The 17,000-nt window shown below is 41.9% G+C and overlaps 1 protein-coding gene across 1 annotated transcript in view; it reads right to left on the bottom strand.

Annotated features, from left to right (window-relative positions):
• Positions 1-1,065: 1,065 nt before the first annotated feature.
• SLC25A32 (solute carrier family 25 member 32) overlaps positions 1,066-17,000 on the bottom strand; it is a 43,042-nt gene continuing 27,107 nt past the window's right edge. The window contains exons 3-7 of the mRNA XM_004011797.6: positions 15,258-15,343; positions 13,338-13,498; positions 12,362-12,475; positions 11,938-12,083; positions 1,066-10,658 (exon numbers count right to left, since the gene is read on the bottom strand). Coding sequence (XP_004011846.2) covers positions 10,520-10,658; positions 11,938-12,083; positions 12,362-12,475; positions 13,338-13,498; positions 15,258-15,343 — 646 coding nt within the window. The 3' untranslated portion in view covers positions 1,066-10,519. The remainder of the gene's footprint in view (positions 10,659-11,937; positions 12,084-12,361; positions 12,476-13,337; positions 13,499-15,257; positions 15,344-17,000) is intronic.

The raw sequence follows: 17,000 nt of genomic DNA, 5'->3' as shown, positions 1-17,000 counted from the left end.
CCTCCAAGAGCCTAAGGCTTTGATTACCATATTTGATTGGGGACCCTCAGGTTGTCAAGTGGCCCCTTTCTTTCCAAATAGTGGCATGTGAATGTAGCACCAGAGAGGCACACTTGGAGTCAGTGTAAATGGCTCCTCTTTTTCCTTTTCCCAGCTCTAAAGCTCGAGCCAGGGCTCGGCTAGTTGGGCTGAAGTAACTGGTGGCAAAGGTTTAGCCTCTATGGTCTCAAAATTGGAGACTATTGCATATCCAGCTCTTTTTCCATCCAAGAAAAACCTGCTTCCATCAATGTACCAAATTTCCTCAGGATTGGTCAGAGAATCTTCTGACAATCCCTTTCAGGGTTTTGTCCAGTGGTCCAAGGTTTCTAGGCAAGAGTGAAGGAGAGAGAGCCCTTGGGGGTAGGCAGGAGGGTGGCTGGGTTAAGAAACTCACAAGGGGATATAGTCAGGCCTGGATTTTCCATCAATACTACTTGATATCTGAGGAGTCTTTGATCAGACATCCATAAATGGCCTCTCCCACTCAGGAGTTGTTTCACTTGATAGCTAGTAAAAATAGTTAGTTTGCCCCTAAGAGAGAGTTTTAAAGCATCTTCTATCAAGACTGCAATAGCTGCAAGATTTCAAAGGCAGAGAGAGATCTCTTCCCAATAAGTGAGTAGTACACTCAGGAACCACCAGAAACTGATGGGAAAATGCTGGGGTCCAGCCCCTGCAGGATCCAGGGGAACCCGAAGGAAAAATGGCGTCAGCGAATGATTTAGAGAGAGAGAGAGAGATAAAGAATGTTGCAGATAAGAAAATAGAGGAGAGAAAGAGGCTGATGTTCCTTGGTTTACACAGAAAATCAATAAAGTCTCGAGACAAGAGACTTGTGCCGTCTACATAAGGCCACAGGTGCCCTCCCGGTCTCCCAAGGGAGTGAAGACGCAGGGCACCTTCCGGTTCAGGTCTTAGAAACCCAGGCAAATAAGTAGACACAGCAAACTCCTGTGTTCCAGATGGGAACTAGCCTGAAAGAGAGAGTAAGAGAAAAAAAAAGACACGGTGTGACCAAGCTTCTTCGGTGAGTGAGGCCCATTTACTTTATTTTCAAAAAGGACTTTAATACCTCAACTTGTACATAGAGGGAAATGAAAGATGCAAGGTCATACAGAGTCAGCCCAAACATTCCAGCAGTTTTGCCCTTATCGAAACCAGGATTTTTTCTGCAAACCTTTCCCACAAATGATGTGTACATTATCTTCTGGCCTTGGAGGCCTGTGAACATTTTATGACCCTCTTTTGATAAAGGCTGCTCAACCAGAAAACTTATTTTCCCTCAAAAATGTTTTTTCTTTATATTTCTAATCTATGTCAGCCTCAGAAAATGCCAGAGTTACATTTCTCATAGAGTAAAGGTGCAGTGAGTTACAAGAAAGAACCAATTAGCTCAAAGGTCTGATGTGGTTAATTTCAAGGCTACACTTGTTTTTCTTACATTCCAACTATGTTAACTAATGCACTCCCAGGTGCACAGTGGATAAGGGATATGGGAACTTGGCAACAAGCATTGGCCCAATAATGAAATCCTACACCAGCACTACTCTTTTTAACTCTTTGAAAGGCTCTATGTTTTAGGCTTCCAGTGCTTCTCACAATTGGGAGGCTGCAAATAATCACATGCGTAGCTGCAAGAGTGGATAAACCTACCAAGCAAGCTAGAATGCTAACAGAGGGGGTTTGATTTGAAATATTCCTCTCATGTCCAGGAGACTTATTAGCTAGAGCCCTAAGTTGATTTTCTCCAGAGAAAGGTGGTCGGGGATAGCCCCCTGTTAATGTCAGAGGAGTTGGTGAAAGTCATGAAATAATAAAACAGACAGATTCTGGTTTTGGGGTAGATGCTCGAGAAGGGGGGCCCCTCGAGGTCTGATCTCGCCTTTGCCCCTCAGGCCTCTTCCTCATGACCTTTGCCATGGGCGGGATTCCCCACACTGGCTGCCGGCAGGAAAATATTTGTCCATTGCAGCAACAAAGAAGTGCTCAGGTGAATCTTTTTTGTAATTGTTTTTCCTGTAGCACCCAGAATGGTACAGGTTTTGGGGGGAAAAGTCTCTGGAGCAGGAGGTCAGGACAGAGTAGATGTCAACCAAGAAATTCTCAGACTTATCTGCCACATCCAGTTGCATCCTTGGCTCCAGCCCTGTAATGGTTATCTGTGACAGGCGGGCTGGTGGAGTGGGCTGCTTCAGTCCTGTTGAACCATCAGAAGGGGAGGCTTGGTGCTTGACCTTGAGGCTCTTGGGTCCCTAGGGCAGAGTGCCACCCAATGTCCCAACCATTGGCATTTGTAGGAAGCTGTTTTAGGAGACTTGCCATGGTTTGGACACTCTTTGGCCCAATGTCCCACCTGTCTACAGATTAGGCATTTGCCTTGTGCCTTGTCCTTCAAGGACTCAGGGTTTGCCAAAGGGCTTCCCTGGAGGGCGGCCAGCATCTGGGCATGGCTTGTCTCTTTCCTTTTCTCCCTTTCCTGGGCCTTGGCTTTCCTCCCCTGTTCTCTGTTATAAAAGGTATTGGTGGCTACCTGGACCATTTCATCTAAAGAGGCAGCAGGACCCTGTTGTCACTTTACCGTGATGGATAATGCACATTGGGGCATGAATTTGTCCTTTAAAACCACTTGTCCCTTGTAAGAGTCTAAGTCCAGATTGGTTAACTTTTGGAGGGCCTCTTTTAGACTTTCCAGAAGGCAATAGGGTTCTCCGTGTATTCCTAAGTTATTGCTGAGACCAGGCACAGTCCCACAACTAATAGGCTTCTTTCTATTTCCATGGGTGGACTTCCTTAGGGGTGAGTCTTTCCAAAGCTTATCCTATCCAGTACTGTTGCAACCTGAGAACCAGGCATCCCCGGCTCAGGGTGCAGATCCCCATGCAGGTTGAGGCAAGACAACCTCCTGGAGATCAAATCCCCAGGCAGATCGAGGCATGTCGGCCTCCTGAGAACTGGGTCCATGGGCAGACTGAGGCATGTCAACCTCCTGGGACCCCTGGACTGTCGGATCCCTGGGCGGGTTGAGGCGTGGCAATCTCCCAAGGACCAGATCCCTAAGCAGGTTGAAGCAGGTTGACCTCCTGGGACCCCTGGATTGGAGTTGGGCATCCCCAAGGTCTCTCGTGTGACCAGTGCTGGGTAGGATTAAGGGGCTGTAATCTTAACTTATTGCTGGCTTGTCCACCATGGATAGCAATAGGTATCATGATGTAAAGCAATGCAAGTCTGTGCCTGAGACTGGGAACCTGGTGAAACAGCCATAAGGCTTATCCCCTTGTTGCTCTAAGGGAATGTAAGTCGCTGATTTCCTCCCCTAGTCTTTCATAAGGGCAGCTTAGGGTGTCTCCAACAGTAAACATTTCATTGTCATAGACCCACTCTAGGTACTAACAGAAGTAATGACAAAGGAGTGGGTTATCTGGTCCTGTTTGGGGCATTCCAAATGAAGTTGCTCAGTCATGTCTGACTCTTTGCAACCCCATGGACTGTAGCCTACCAGGCTTCTCTGTCGATGGGATTTTTCAGGCAAGAGTACTGGAGTGGGTTGCCATTTCCTTCTCCAGGGGATCTTCCCGACCCAGGGATCGAACCCAGGTCTCCTGCATTGTAGGCAGACACTTTACCCTCTGAGCCACTGTCAAAAGATGGAGGAGTGGGTGGTTCCCCAATGGAATGACCCTCCCACTAATTAGCATATGAAATCGCCCAGCCCTCAAAAACTAACATCATATTCCATGGCCGCTCTCCTCTGTGATGGCCTACACTCTTGGCGTGTGCTTCTCTCCGAATTTGAACAAACCCACCTCTTACCTATTGCTGTCTCTCTCACTGAATTTTTTGCAATGAGACATCAAGAGTTTGAGCTTCATTAGGTCCTGAAACCAGGCACTTTGGGTTTTGGTGGCCAGGCTGAAGTCCCAGTAGAGAGGAGCTGAAGAACGGGAGGAAAAAGCAGTGGGAAAACGTGCTGAGGAATCCCCTTCATAACCTGCTAGCTGCTGCTGCTAAGTCGCTTCAGTCGTGTCTGATTCTGTGCAACCCCATAGATGGCAGCCCACCTGGCTCCGCCATCCCTGGGATTCCCCAGGCAAGAACACTGGAGTGGGTTGCCATTTCCTTCTCCCATGCATGAAAGTGAAAAGTGAAAGTGAAGTCGGTCAGTTGTGTCTGACTCTTTGGGACCCCATGGAATGTAGCCCACCAGGCTCCTCCGTCCATGGGATTCTCCAGCAAGAGCACTGGAGTGGGTTGCCATTGCCTTCATCATAACCTGCTGGAAAATCTGCTAAATACCTGACCTGTGCTCACAGTTTTCACTGGCCTGATCCTTGGCACAAAGAAGATTAAGGACAGAAGAACCCCTACCCTCTTGGGCAACAGTTACCAAGCCACGGCAGATAGTAGAGCCTTGGGGACACCCTGGGGCACCCGCTGCCACTCGTCTGTTCACAGGGGGTTCGAGGAAACAAGGAATGAGATATTGTAAAGAAATTAAGATTTTGTTAGCCACGTCTTTCCAGCCATAGGGGCAAGAACTTCCTACCCCAACCAGAAGTCTCCTGGAATCTAAGACTGAGCCGTGTGAGCGTTCTGCCGAGTGTCTTTTGCTGTCCTGGTTTCCAGCACGCTGGGTTTCTTGTCACTTCCCCTGTGCTGGGTTTTCTTCACATTCAGCTTCCACTACAGGAGCTTTCGAGTTGGGCTTCTGCTGTGCTTGGTCTCTGCCTTGTGGGGGCGGAGCTGAGGTTGTTTCAGCCAGGTTAAATCCGAGTCACAGCACTATGTATGTCGGGGGAGTGTGTAATTTTCTTGGTTTGGTCTCGCCGCAGCAAAAATTTTGAAGTGATGGACAGACCAGTGTTACAGCTGTTTTACTTGGCAAACAAAATATATCCTTGAGGCCTGAGGGTGGGCCGATCCAAAAGATGCAGAGAAGAGAAGCAACCCTCTGCCCCCCTCAAATTTTGGCTCCTCTTTTTATATGTTTTTTTTTCCTCCCCCTGAGCCTGCCCTATGTAAATTGAGCTAGGCAGGAGGGCTGTTTGTTTCACCCGAGGTCCTCACCCCAGCCCTTGGACCTTCATTTATTTTCACAGGCTTTTCCCTTTGTCTTTTAGCCACCACCATTCTGGATTCCTTTTTTCCTATTCTATCTACCTAACATTAATACACATACTCTAGAAATCATATGGAATTCCTAAAATTCTGATAGGTCCTAGTAAATGACTGTCAGTCATTTTAGTAATTATCTTAAGTTGTTGTATGTCAAAGCAGTAACCAAGTTTTTCAATTGCATTATAATCATATGTTTAACCTTGACTTTTAAAATCTTTTGTCATTTATAGACAGTTACCATTGTACTTTGCTTTTTGCAAAAAATGTTTCATCCTTAAAGAAAATTCACAAAGTACTTCTTGACAAGTACAGATTTCTGATTAATATTCCTATCATACTGCTGAACTGGGTAAGAAAGAATTCTAATGAAAACTGGATGGCTTCATATAACTGTTAACAGAAAATAAAAGTCAAGGATTAGTCACATAGGACTAGGTGAACTAAGTATAGTTATAATTTTTGTCTGAAATATTACTGCTGACACACCTTTGGAATGGCTTTCCTAACCTTGAGGTTTTTAAAGCTCAATCTGAGAGTCTTCATGAAAGGTTCCAGCATAGCCAATTTAGAAGTCTCCGTAGTCAATTATTTTGTGAACAAGTAAGTTTCAATTTGGCTACATTTGGTAGAAGTGAGGGTACCTTTAGAAAAAAAAATTATTTCAGTGAACACTGCATTCTAGTTTTGTGAATTGAGGTCTGTATTTACTGACTAAGACTCACTTTCCAGATAACGCCTTGTGAAGTTTACTCATTAAAAAAGACCCTCTGTTTCCAAAGTTTATCACAGTAAACTAACTTTGGAGGAAATCAGTAAAGCACCATGACCTGCAAGCAGATTATGCATACTGGAAAAGACAGACAAAGGCCTTGGCCACTTTTGAAGGGACCTTATCAGGTCTCTGCTGAATGAACTGCAACTCCTGTTTCTGACACTTGACTTAGACCAGCACTACCAGACCAGTTTGAGAAGATAATATCTGAAGTAGACAGCTAACCCAAAATGTCAGAGCAGGCCTGTATATTGAGTACTCTGACAACTGCTCACAATTTTGCTAATGAGCCAACTGTTTTTCTTGGGCTTAACCATATGCAAGTTTCAAATATCAATTCAAGTGCTGGGTTTGTGGAAAATTAACTACGTCCAGTACTCCCAGGTTGCCTTGAAGGATTTCTCTTCTCCAAGATGGTCCCTAAACATTTTAAAATTAATTCTAGCACTGTGAAATCTAAAGTCACTACCAATAGCACTAAGTGATACCGTCTTATTTGTTAACTCATGACCTATTAAGTGTCAAATTTTTGCTCTGAACCATCTTCTTACTTCAAGCTTAGGGAAAATACTAGGAAAATGATTTGATTCAGGAGGATTTTGGCTAAAATCTTTGCTAATGATATTGCTACCACTATAAATTTAGTTTCTGGAACTTATGAGTTGATATTTTCCTGCCTTTCAAGCTGTGTCACCTACTTGTACTAAGATAATGTCTAAATGACTTAAAATTCTAGATCACGTCTGCAGTTCTCTATAAAATCACGGATATACACAACACACGTGAGGAAAGTGGGCTTAAAAGTCTTACTGGACACCTTAGAATTGAATGTCAGTCCTTGCCAAACATCCTGCTAGTACAGGTCTCTGGAAAGGAGAGAATCAGGTGATTAGAACTTGACATGGAGGGGCATGATAGACCCTGGGACAGCCAAGCAGTGACCCTGGTCTTGAGTGACCAAACAGTTGATCACCAAATACTTTCTAGTGAAAGATTACTTTGCAGTTTCCCCCCATTGATCATTAAATTTCCTGTTTTATGGCAAGACAAGAAAAATTTAAACAAATTTTTTCTCCACCCTTTGGTAGCCTCTGTCCCCTCTACTGTGCACTGAGTATCTGCATTACGCATCCACCAAGCTTCCTCATCAGCAGAAATACCGCTCAACCATAAAGAGAAACATTCTCTTAGCATCACCAAGACAGCTCCTTAAAAGATAACATTACTTCTTGATCTTATAAGGGGCCATGATGATTCTTAGATCTGGATTGTCTAAACTGTCAATAATACATCACTTAAGGAACAGCTCTGTCTCAACAACCTTCCAAAACTGTGACTTGACTTCACTTCTCAGAGCTTTCTGATATGTTCCTCTTGGGTTTAATCCTCAAATTTGACTCAAATAACAGTTTCCATTTCTTAGATTAACTCGTTTTCATACACTGACATGTCACAGTGACTTGCTTCCTCACTTATGTCAATGTTTCAGATACTACCTCCTCAGAGACCTTTCCCGACCTCAACTGGCCTACGTGACATAGCAACACTATTCCCACTATTCCTTAGTTATTTCTAGCATTTAATATCTGAAGTTATATTATGCATATTTTGGTCACTCACAAAAATGAGTGTTCCCTAAAGGCAAGAATGTTGTGCAGCACACTTACTGCTCCATCCTCATGTGCGGCAGCATACACGGATGGCACAGAGCAGCAAGGGGTGCTGTAACCGCTGTTCGAGGGGAATGAATCCTCGGAACTCTTGCAGGGTTTGTAGAAATCTTCCATGTTCTTAATCTAGAACTAGTTATTTAATGCTAATTGCCGGGAGCCAGTGTGAGGAATCCCGCCCGTGACAAGGTCATGAGGAAGGAAGCTGACATACGCAAGGCGTGCTCAGACTTCAGGGACCCCTCTGGAAATTCCTAAGCATGTACCCCAACAAAAATCTGCCGGCTTTTGTGCTCTGCTTTTCCACTCTTCTGACATTTTCTGGAAAAAGTCAATTCAGGGCTTTAGTCTTCTGCATTTGAAAGAGTGTTTCAATCCAAAAAACCCTTTGATGGCTTTCTAGCCTGCCTGCAGGACTCCTACAGCTGCGCGTGTGATTGTTTGAGGCCTCCTGACCGCAGGAGGCACAGGAAGCTTAAAACATCCTAGGAATGTAGGAGCTTCCGAGGAGTCAAAATCTTTTTAGGACTGATTAAAGGTTTCATTTGTTGAGTCAATATTTGCTGCCAAATTTTCACATCCTTTAGTTGTAGATATAGTTAGAAAAACAAGTAGTAGACCTTGTGTTAGCAACATTAGATCTTTGAGTTAAGTACCTTCTTTGTTATATCCCACTGCACCTTTGTTCTATAGAGATGTAACTTTAATGTTAATGCTTTAAGGAGATGTAGATTAAAGAAAAAACACTTCAGGGGAAACAAGATTAACATTCATTAAGGAAGAGAGCCAAAAAGTGTTAACAAGCCTCTTGGCCAGAAGATAATGTAAATCACCTGAGACCTTTTGTATACCAAATGATGTATAGAAAGAGCCTGAGCTGCGAACATAATCTTGTGTTACCCATTGATCTCTGTGTTTTATCAAAAGTATAAAAGGCCTTCTGAACAATAAAGGATGGGGCCAGCTTCTTGGACCAGCTTCTCTAACTAGTCTCCCGGCCTGGTTTCTTGGGGCTCTGGCTCCCCCCGTGTCTCTCTCTCTCTTTCTTCCTCTCTCTCTTTCCCTCTCTCTGCTCTTTACTTTAACTTCAGGCTGAATCTCCACCTGGAGCGCGGAGGCTCGCCAGGTCTACTTACTTGCCCTGGCTGTTAAGACCTGCGAGAAAGGGAGCTTAAGGCGAGGCACCCTTAGATATTCAAGCGGGCGCCGGTGGCCAACGTAGATGGTGCAAATTCCTTGTCTGGAATTTTATTGGCCTTCCGCGTGAACCAAGCTATTCAGCCCTCTTCCTCCACTTAATCTTCTTACTACACTATAGTTTCTTAATCTAATCTTTCATTAATAAATAAACAAGTCTTTCCACGCCGACGCCGTCCACCCTTTGAATTCCCTGGATCCACCGGGGCTGGACCCCGGCAGCTAATTTGTCCTACAAGTCTGTATGCCCTTAGAGAACAGGAATTATGCCTTATTAATTTAGGGGTACACAGGAGGCATTCAAATGACACTACCTCTAAAATTCCAAATGCCAACCCAACTTATCTTTCCATATAGGGACTACTATCAGGATAGTTAAAAGTAGGAAAATATATCACATTTACAATGCATTCCTCTGCATATAACAAAGTAAATACAACTAAGTACTGATCATTTCATCTTTATTTTTAAAACAAAGCCATTTTTAAAATATAAAAAATAGACCTCTTTTCCAAGAACCATTTAAATATGGCTTTGAAAACCACAATGTTTTATTTACAACAAATAGATGGTAGTGCAAAAAAGCATTCATATGTAAATAAAAATTACTTACTAGAGTAGCTAATAGGTCACCTTATATAGATACTAGACGATTGAGGGTATATTTGTTGACATTAAGATCATTCTGGCATCCTTTTGGGGCAGAGGCCTTTATATTTATAGACAATTACAATAACTCAAAAGTAAAATCAAGAATGGCCTTTAGAGTTATCTGTATTTAAACCTGACTTTGAGCAACCAATGTAGATTGATCAATTATTTGGGATTTGAAACCATATATCTGAAATCTGAAGTGAAAGTTAAAACTTTTCATTTTCAGTTTGTCAATAAATATACCCTAAATCATCTAGTATCTACAAAAGTTTATTAGCTACTGACTTATGGTCAGGAAAGCTAAATAATGGCTGATACTGCTGGATTTTGTTCTGATTTTATAAATAAAAAAGATAGTAAGTATCTATGCCAAAAAATTATAGTGGGATCCAGGATTACATTTTAAATTATGAAACCAGACTCTGGGAAAAAAGTACTGATGGAATGATAACACATGTCAGATATTTCTCAAAGTAAAAGAAGTATATAACTTCTTGAACTTTTCAAATTTCAACTGCATTCCAGCTGAATTAAAACTAAAGCACATTTATGGAGGATTTTTTTTCCCCACCAAACTTTCCCAATTCAAAAATGGTCAGGACTTGGGGAATATCTTTCACAGTAAATCTTAAATGTTTAATTTACTCTTCAAATATCAATGACATCTTTTAAGAGGCCACTTTCTTGCTATTGCACAGAGGTTGATTTTTAAAGCCAATCCAGGCAAATGAAAAAGCAGCACATTCTTCAAATCCATCCAGCAAGTGCTGCAAATCAGCTCCTACTTGGACAATGAAATGGAGAAAATTTGCGAAATTCTCCACTTGGTGTCAAATTTACTGCTACGTTGCTGGCAGCCATTTCAGGGAGAGGTAGCCAAGTCCCATACCCATGGGGAAGGCAAAAGTAGAAAAACATGATGAAGACTGAGCTGTTCTGTGACTTCTAATGATTATAGACCACGTTTGATTATGAGCCATGTTGCTGTGCAGTAATCTTCTGAGTTTTATGTCTCAAATACAAAGAAGCATGTTGCTGCCTTGGGCAGATGTACTGGAATTATCTTCTCTTAGTTTATGTCGTCTTTTCTAAGGCCAAGTAAAAAATGAGAGACATTTTCATATACCACAAAGGTAATACAGCAGGCTGGAGTCACTCGAATCAAATTGGGGGCAATCCCTTTGTAAAATCCACTGATGCCTTCTTTCCTTTAGAGAGAGAGAGAGAGAGAGAGAGAGGGGGAAAAAAAAAATATATATATATATATATATATATATATATATATACACACACACACACACACACACTTAATTTCCTACAGAACCAGTCTGAAGACACAGAAGTTTAGCAGACAGGGCACAGAGCCAGCATTCAAACCACACTGGGATCTGAGTTCATGTTTTCAATGTCCTGAAACAACAGTTTATGAACCATTCGTAGGGCTTACATGCCTTTTGTGGGAATGAGGAAGAGAGGGCACGGACACCTCAAAATGAACTAAAAAGCGGTTTAATCATAACCATCTTCCAGATGCCTTTAAATGTATGAACGTGTAGGAGTATTAACTGATCTAACACAAGCATTAAACATTTCATAAATAAATGCTAGACAATGCTAAATATAGCACACACAAAAATAAAACTTTATTTCCTTCATGCCTAGAGTTGGAATATGGCCTTGAAACTTTTCACTTAGGTTCTCAATACAGATTTACTGAGGTCAACTGAATTGAAATGCTGAATATTCTGTTCTGACCTTTTAGAATTAAAACGAAACATGGGGATGTCTACCTATAACAGTTTAAGGATTCCCATACGGAAGAACAAGCATCTCTTCCACATACAGAAACAAGTTACTTGCAAAAGTCCTGATACCAGTAGAGATGTGGGGCCTTCTTAATTGTATTAAATTAGGTGGTTTTTTTTTATGCCCAGAGAAGGCAATGGCACCCCACTCCAGTACTTTTGCCTGGAAAATCCCATGGATGGAGGGAGGAACCTGGTAGGCTGCAGTCCATGGGGTCGCGAAGAGTCGGACACGACTGAGCGACTTCCCTTTCACTTTCCATTTTCATGCATTGGAGAAGGAAATGGCAACCTACTCCAGCGTTTTTGCCTGGAGAATCCCAGGGATGGTGGAGCCTGGTGGGCTGCCGTCTATGGGGTCGCACAAAGTCAGACACGACTGAAGCGACTTAGCAGCAGCATGCTCAATGCCATTCAAATAGTTTACAACACCTGAAATTTAACTTGTCAAAGCACTTTCACATATCTCATTTGATTTTTATAAACAAGTCTGTCAACACAGAAATTCAAATTTTACAAATGAAGTCAAGTCTCACGTAGTAAATGGGGTATGTTCAGGAGGGAGCCATCAGCCATGTCTTCACCACAGACATGGTCTTCGCTATAAAACTAACGTCAGTTGGATAGTTTAAGATTTATTAGGTACCTCCTAAGGGCCATTCTAACATACATGTGCTCTTACCTCCATGTCTTTGTCATTACATCCAATACACCATTGTAAAACATGTGCTGATCTTGTAGACGAGCTCTTATGACCTGGTAAGGGTATGTTGCTGCCACAGCAAATATTTTGGATAGTGCTGCAACCGATATATACTCTACTGTGCTCTAAAATGACAATATAAGACATTTTTTTTTAAGATAGAATTTCTTTAAAAATAAAGATGGGAAAACACTGAAGTGGATCCATAAGTGAAAATCAGTTTCCTCTCTTAACACAAACTCTGTTTTTAACGTATGTATTATTAGCCTATAAAGTATTTAGCTATAAATTAAATTAGTGGCCGAGTTGGTACTCATCATCATAGCAATACTACTAAACATGATAAAATTTCTATTAAATGTCCATAAAAGTAAATACCTTTTTTTTTTTTAATTCATCTTACCAGTTGTGCTTCTGGTAATCTATTGGTATGTTGGTTGTATTTCAACTTCAATAATTCATATGCCATAAACTGAAGGGCACCATGTGATGTTCCAAACAGCCCAGGAACAAACCCCTAAAAAAGATAAAGAAAAAAAGGTTAAATTAACCAAGTTCCCAAAGGACCACAGCTTACGGGGAGGGGAGGAAGGAATGGGTGGCCTCAATGTGTGGCTTAGAGAAATTGTTATTCCAAGTTTTAGGCAGTGCTCCTCACCCACCAGTGTCATGATACTACCTTTGGTGATGATGACAAATGGTTTAAAGTACAACTTCAATGCAGCTTTCAGTTTTCATAAATTGTTCTTTGCTCAAATCTGTCTTCTTCTCAGGACTGACTACAGGTCATTATGACCAACCTAGATTAGCATATTCAAAAGCAGAGACATTACTTTGCCAACAAAGGTCCGTCTAGTCAAGGTTATGGTTTTTCTTGTAGTCATGTATGGATGTGAGAGTTGGACTGTGAAGAAGGCTGAGTGCCGAAGAATTGATGCTTTTGAACTGTGGTGTTGGAGAAGACTCTTGAGAGTCCCTTGGACTGCAAGGAGATCTAACCAGTCCATTCTAAAAGAGATCAGCCCTGGGTGTTCTTTGGAAGGAATGATGCTAAAGCTGAAACTCCAGTACTTTGGCCACCTCATGTGAAGAGTTGACTCATTGGAAAAGACCCTGATGCTGGGAGGGATTGGGGGCAGGAGGAGAAGGGGATGACAGAGGATGAGATGGCTGGATGGCATCACTGACTCGATGGCCATGAGTTTGGGTGAACTCCGGGAGTTGGTGATGGACAGGGAGGCCTGGTGTGCTGCGATTCATGGGGTCGCAAAGAGTCGGACATGACTGAGGGACTGACAGGTCATTCAGAGCTCAGACAACAGAGCCGAGGGAAATTACAATTGTCAGCTATTAGAAATATGTTGATGATAATTTATTACCTTATACAATCCACGCACACCTTCATACTTATATATTTTCACAAGCGTATCAAACATTCCTTTATATTGCCGCTGTGAAGCATTAACAACACCATCATACTGTAACATAAGGCGAGTTTTTGTTACCCATAGTGGGTTGGTGATGCAGAGGGTCATGGCTCCTGAAATCAGATTTAAATACTATTATTACTCAGCATACAGGTACCTTCTCACTTCTGACAATCCGAATTAAGAACAGTCTCTTTATATAAAGAATGGGGGGTGTTCGGGGGTGGTACCTACAACTGTAAGATGTGGTCTCTGAGGCACAGACCTAGGGTTAACAAATGGGTAGACATAGTTTTTGGTGGTCTTAAAAAGTCCTCCGTGTGATTAGTGAGAAGTAAATTTAAAAGGAGGTAAAATGTAAAACACTCCCTTTGAGAGGTGAGGAGAGCAAAGATGTCCTGGCTCCTAAACCAGGTGTGGAGAACAGATGGAGGTCCTGGGAAGCAGATGCTGATGAAGAGATACAGACGCTTAAGAGGACACAGTACAAGCCAGAGGGACTGAAGACTGGGGGAAAGGACCAGGAAATCAGCATCTCAACCATCTGTGCACGTGTACACATATACACACCTCAACTGCATCACAATCTTCCTCAAACCCACTCAAAGGAGCCACTAAACCTCAAAAATTAAATAACTACATGAAGACAAAAGTAATCTTTACATTTTTTTACAGAAAGTGACAAGTTTATAAATAATCTGGTTTGGTTTCTCATTTGCTGCATTTCCTAAGTAGTCCTTTACTCAACAAATATTGAGTCCTATGTGACTCAGGTCTCTGACAGCAGTTAGGTAGGTATTCAAAAATGAGAAAGATAATTCTTGCCTTAAAAAATCAATCAGTAAACAAGGGAGGGAGGTTCAAGAGGGAGGGGACCTATATATACCTATGGCTGATTCAGGTTGAGGTTTGGTAGAAACCAACAAAATTCTGTAAAGCAATTACCCTTTAATTAAAAAATATATCTAAAATTTTAAAAATTCAGTAAACATTAAGAAACTAGGGTGGGGAAATTTCCTGGTGGACCAGTGATTAGGACTCAGAGCTTTTACACCTGGTAGGGGAACTAAGTGCTCACAAACTGTGTGGCCTGACATAATATTCCTACTCCCCCTGCCAACACCCCCCAAACAACCAAGATAACAAGGTATCAGAGCAGGACTTATAAGTCCTACTTTGTTTTAACACCACCAAAGACTATGCCTACCCATTCATTAACCCTGTGCCTAAGGGACCACATCTTACAGTTGTAGGTACAACCCCTGAGCACCCCCATAAGTCTGAATATTATACATACATGAGGCAATTAAACAAGGCTACTAAATTGTTTAATTCAAAGATTGAAGTCATACTTTAATTGAAGAACACTATATCAAATCATCTTTTTAAAAAAATATTTTAATTGGAGGCTAATTACTTTACAATATTGTATTGGTTCTGCCACACATCAACATGAATCTGCCATGGGCATACACGTGTTCCCCATCCTGAACCCCCACCCACCTCCCTCCCCATACCATCCCTCCGGGTCACCCCAGTGCACCATCCCCAAGGGTCCTGTATCGAACCTGGACTGGCAATTAGTTTCTTATATGATATTATAAATGATTCCATGACATTCCCCCAAATCATCTTAAGTCAGAGTCATAAGCACTCTAAATGTTATATCCTTTGTGATAAGTAAAATTCTTGAAATCTACTCAAGGTAATCCATCAGTATACCTGCCTTCTAAGAAATTTCATGTGATAACTGATTAGCATAGTTAGAGGAGCATATTTAAACTCAGATGTTCACAGGGAAAAAGGCAAATAAAGAACAAAAGTGAAAACCAAGTTGGAAGCTGATGTTTTATATTTCACACACTGCCTTACCAGCTTCAGCAGCTGAGATGAGATACTCTGTTGCCTCTAACTGTTCAGCTCTGCCTTCTGTCTTATATGACTTGATGGCATTGTAACTGGAAGAATAAAACAGAAACACTTGGATAAATATTTGAGTGGGGGTCACAAAGCAGGAAATGCTATTTTCAACTGTGGGTAATGTAACAATATCTCAAAAGTAGAAGTCAACGCATAATCCAACTACAAAATAAGACCTTTCTCAAATAACGGGTTTACTGGAAGACTACACCATCTCTCCCCCCAAATATGGAAGGCTGGCAATACATACGTAAAATATTTTCATCACACACTCAACTGCTAATCATAAGAAAAGATGACACAGATGATATCATGAGAGACTTAGAAATTACTACTGATCAGAGAAGGCTCTGTGGAGGAGGCAGCACTGAGCCAGGTATGGAGAAACTGGTATGGGGAAACAAGAGCATGAGAAAAGTGATGGGAAGTGGATGGGAAGCCACACTTGAATGAAACACTGACATTTCTGCTTTACTTGGCAGAAAACAGCCACAGAATACTTCTGAGTTAAGGGAGTTATCAATCTTTTTTCTCTAACTCCAATTTTCATCTTCTTCCAGGAAGATGACTTCAACTAAATAAATCTTTCCAAACTTGACCAATCCATTTCATCAAAAAACAAGTATATTGTTTTATTATAAGATGATTTCAACACATTAAACCTTACATGGCTTTCCCTTACAAACTCTCTTTAAAGAATCCACACAACTCCAAAGTTATTAACACAATAAACTGAAAACAGGAAAAATATTTAAACAATATTAAGGCTGGTTTTTATTTTGCTTTCACTTACAAAACATTTTAAGGTTGGTTTGGATACTGCTACAAGATTATATGAGATCAGGTAAACTACAGGACACAAAAGAGGAAAAGGCAAATATACCAGGAGAAACAGTGGAAACAGTGGCTAACTTTATTTTTGGGGGCTCCAAATCACTGCAGATGGTGATTGCAGCCATGAGATAAACACATGCTTGCTCCTTGAAAGAAAAGTTAAGACCAACCTAGACACCATATTAAAAAGCAGAGACATTACTTTGCCAACAAAGGTCCATCTAGTCAAGGCTATGGTTTTTCCACTAGTCATGTATGGATGTGAGAGTTGGACTATAAAGAAAGCTGAGTGCAGAAGAATTGATGCTTTAGAACTGTGGTGCTGGAGAAGACTCTTGAGAGTCCCTTGGACTGCAAGGAGATCCAACCAGTCCATCCTAAAGGAATTCAGTCCTGAATGTTCATTGGAAGGACTGATGTTGAAGCTGAAACTCTAATGCTTTGGCCACTTGATGCGAAGAGCTGACACATTTGAAAAGACCCTGATGCTGGGAAAGATTGAGGCGAGAGAAGGGGATGACAGAGGATGAGATGGTTGGATGGCATCACTCACTAAATGGATATGAGTTTGAGTAAACTCCAGGAGTTGGTGATGGACAGGGAGGCCTGGCGTGCTGCAGTTCATGGGGTCACAAAGAGTCGGACACAACTGAACAACTGAACTGAACTGATGTTTCCCTAAAATGCCATGTATTAAACAAAAGCCTCCCCATTCACGGATTCAGTTTCGAACATGAGAGGCAAGCTCAGGGCAGCACACGCTCCTCCACTGCAGGGTGATAACGCTTTGTTTCCTCACCCTTGAACACTCAGTAACTTGAATGCGGCTGCCACAGGTGCTGCCTGTGGCTCTTCAGTAAG

This window comes from Ovis aries, chromosome 9, assembly GCF_016772045.2.
Source record: "Ovis aries strain OAR_USU_Benz2616 breed Rambouillet chromosome 9, ARS-UI_Ramb_v3.0, whole genome shotgun sequence".
NCBI lineage: Eukaryota > Metazoa > Chordata > Mammalia > Artiodactyla > Bovidae > Ovis > Ovis aries.
The sequence above is the reverse complement of the archived record's forward strand: the minus strand, read 5'-3'. Positions and strand labels throughout refer to the sequence as shown.